Consider the following 2,027-nt stretch of genomic DNA (forward strand, 5'->3'; position numbering starts at 1 on the left):
ATTGTGTATATGTAAAAAGCGGTTGGGTACATATCACTCCCCTTTTCATACAACACACATGGTCACATTGACAAGACCCTTCAATTATTTTGTTATCAAAGGGGTAAAAGAATGCCCAGTACATACATATATAAAAAAACAATTACTCGCACAATTTACACAAAACCAAATTTACTAATATTGCGTATAGAACAATTACCAACTAATTATACAACCCAAGTTATTATACACACAACTAAAGTGCATTCAAAGTAGTTTTAGCAGCAAACTTTAATACTTGTTCAAGATAGTAAGCAGTATCCGGCGGATGACAATCTAATCTTGGCCGCTCCGGCAAGATCCACCGCCCATCACCACCTCTAACCATCCCCTTATTCTCATCCTGCCGCCAATACGCCGGCACACCATACTCATCTTTCAAAAAATCACAACTTTTATTCACAAGTGCAATATCTCTACTACTTGTGTTCAAACAAAACCTTAATTCTTTACTAATGTAACCATCAGCTAAATGCAACAACGCTTCAAGATTATGAGCACAACTTATATCGTTTGTTCGCTTTAAAAAAGGAGAATCATTATGATCAAATTCGATCTCTGTTCCAACATGAGCGTAACTCCATGGAAACGCGATCTTTTCTTCGATATATTTCTGATGTTTCGTCTTTTCGTTAGCGAATATTCCAGGTACTTTTGGTACCTTGTCATGCACGTTAACGACTCGTAAAACCTTAATCCCGAGGTATTCACAACGTTCCTTGAACTTCAAGTTACCTACTCTCGGACCCGAATAGGAGAAAACGGTTATTGGGATTTTGTTTCCGTTATTCGTAACGTTTAATCCCATTTCTGCGATATCGTAGGCGCTTAACAAAGCGAGTGAGGCACCAAGACTATGTCCTGTTATCGTTATACTTATTTCTTCATCTTTGTACCTTTCTTTAATTCTTTTAATTTCTGAGAGTACTTGTTCTCGAGCCGAAAATGAACAATAATCGCATGAGTGTTCTTTTGTGGTGTATAGATCAAAAAATCCGGATTCAATCTTGATCGTTGGATCGTCTCCAAAATGAGCCGGATGTAGAATATTTTTTAAATCATGAATCCATTCGAGGTACGTTACAGTACCTCGCCATGCGATCACAACATCTCGTCTGCCTAATCGACGAATCTCATATTCGTCGGTTGTCACAGCAACGTATCCCATCCAATTAGCATGTTGGCTCCAAACACTCGATAATTTCGATCTTTGAAAGAAATTAGGGAGATTGATATTGGAAGTTGCATATAGATAACGACTAATTCGATATCCACAATTAGCCATATCTAACTTTTCAAAGAAATGGGTACCTTGGTATTTACATGTTCCACAATATTTAGATCGTGGGTCAAAATCGAACGAATCGTAACATGCTTGAGCAAACTCACCGTAGCGAATGATTTCGCGGCGTAAGTGAGAGTTCATGGGGTCTAATAGACCATTCCAATCATTGGAGCCTTGGATTTCAGGCCAAATTTGTCGAAGAGGTCTATGATCTTGTTTTAAATGTTGTAGTTCTTGAACTTTTTCAAGTGTTTGAGGGGTTTGGATTTGAGTATTTGAAGTTAGGATTGGGAGAGATGAGCAAGTAATTGTTATGTTGTTATTTGAGTAGCGTTTGTTTAAAATACGGTTATGAGAGAGTTGTTGAGTATAGTGTTTAGGTTTGTGAAAAGATGATGATAGGTTTGGAGATGATATTGCCATTGAAAGATGAAGATTGTTAGGGGTTGTGAAGAAGTTAACTTAAGAATTTTAAAAGTGTTGGTGTCAAAACAATTTATAGGATCGTAAGAGATTTGCAAGTAGTTTATATCTATTTGAATTGAATGTGAAATAAGTATCTATATAGGACTATAGGAGATAGGAATACTGGACCGAACTGGTATTGAACCGTATAGTATTGATATCGAAAAGAGATGAAACATTTTTTCCGAATATCATACCGAATTAATGGTACCAGTACCAGTATCGGTACCGGTTTTTC

The 2,027-nt window shown here is 37.0% G+C and overlaps 1 protein-coding gene across 1 annotated transcript; it reads right to left on the bottom strand.

Annotated features, from left to right (window-relative positions):
- Positions 1 to 218: 218 nt before the first annotated feature.
- On the bottom strand, positions 219 to 1,798 carry LOC139864735 (phospholipase A1-Igamma3, chloroplastic). Its single transcript, XM_071853308.1, has one exon. The coding sequence runs from the start codon at positions 1,745 to 1,747 to the stop codon at positions 236 to 238; it is 1,512 nt and encodes a 503-aa protein (XP_071709409.1). The 5' UTR covers positions 1,748 to 1,798; the 3' UTR covers positions 219 to 235.
- Between the last annotated feature and the right edge of the window lie 229 nt (positions 1,799 to 2,027).

Source organism: Rutidosis leptorrhynchoides, chromosome 1 (genome assembly GCF_046630445.1).
Source record: "Rutidosis leptorrhynchoides isolate AG116_Rl617_1_P2 chromosome 1, CSIRO_AGI_Rlap_v1, whole genome shotgun sequence".
In the NCBI taxonomy this organism is placed as follows: Eukaryota; Viridiplantae; Streptophyta; class Magnoliopsida; order Asterales; family Asteraceae; genus Rutidosis; species Rutidosis leptorrhynchoides.

Excerpts from the sequence above, each read along its gene's own strand:
- LOC139864735 (XM_071853308.1), bottom strand. The coding sequence starts at position 1,747 with ATGGCAATATCATCTCCAAACCTATCATCATCTTTTCACAAACCTAAA.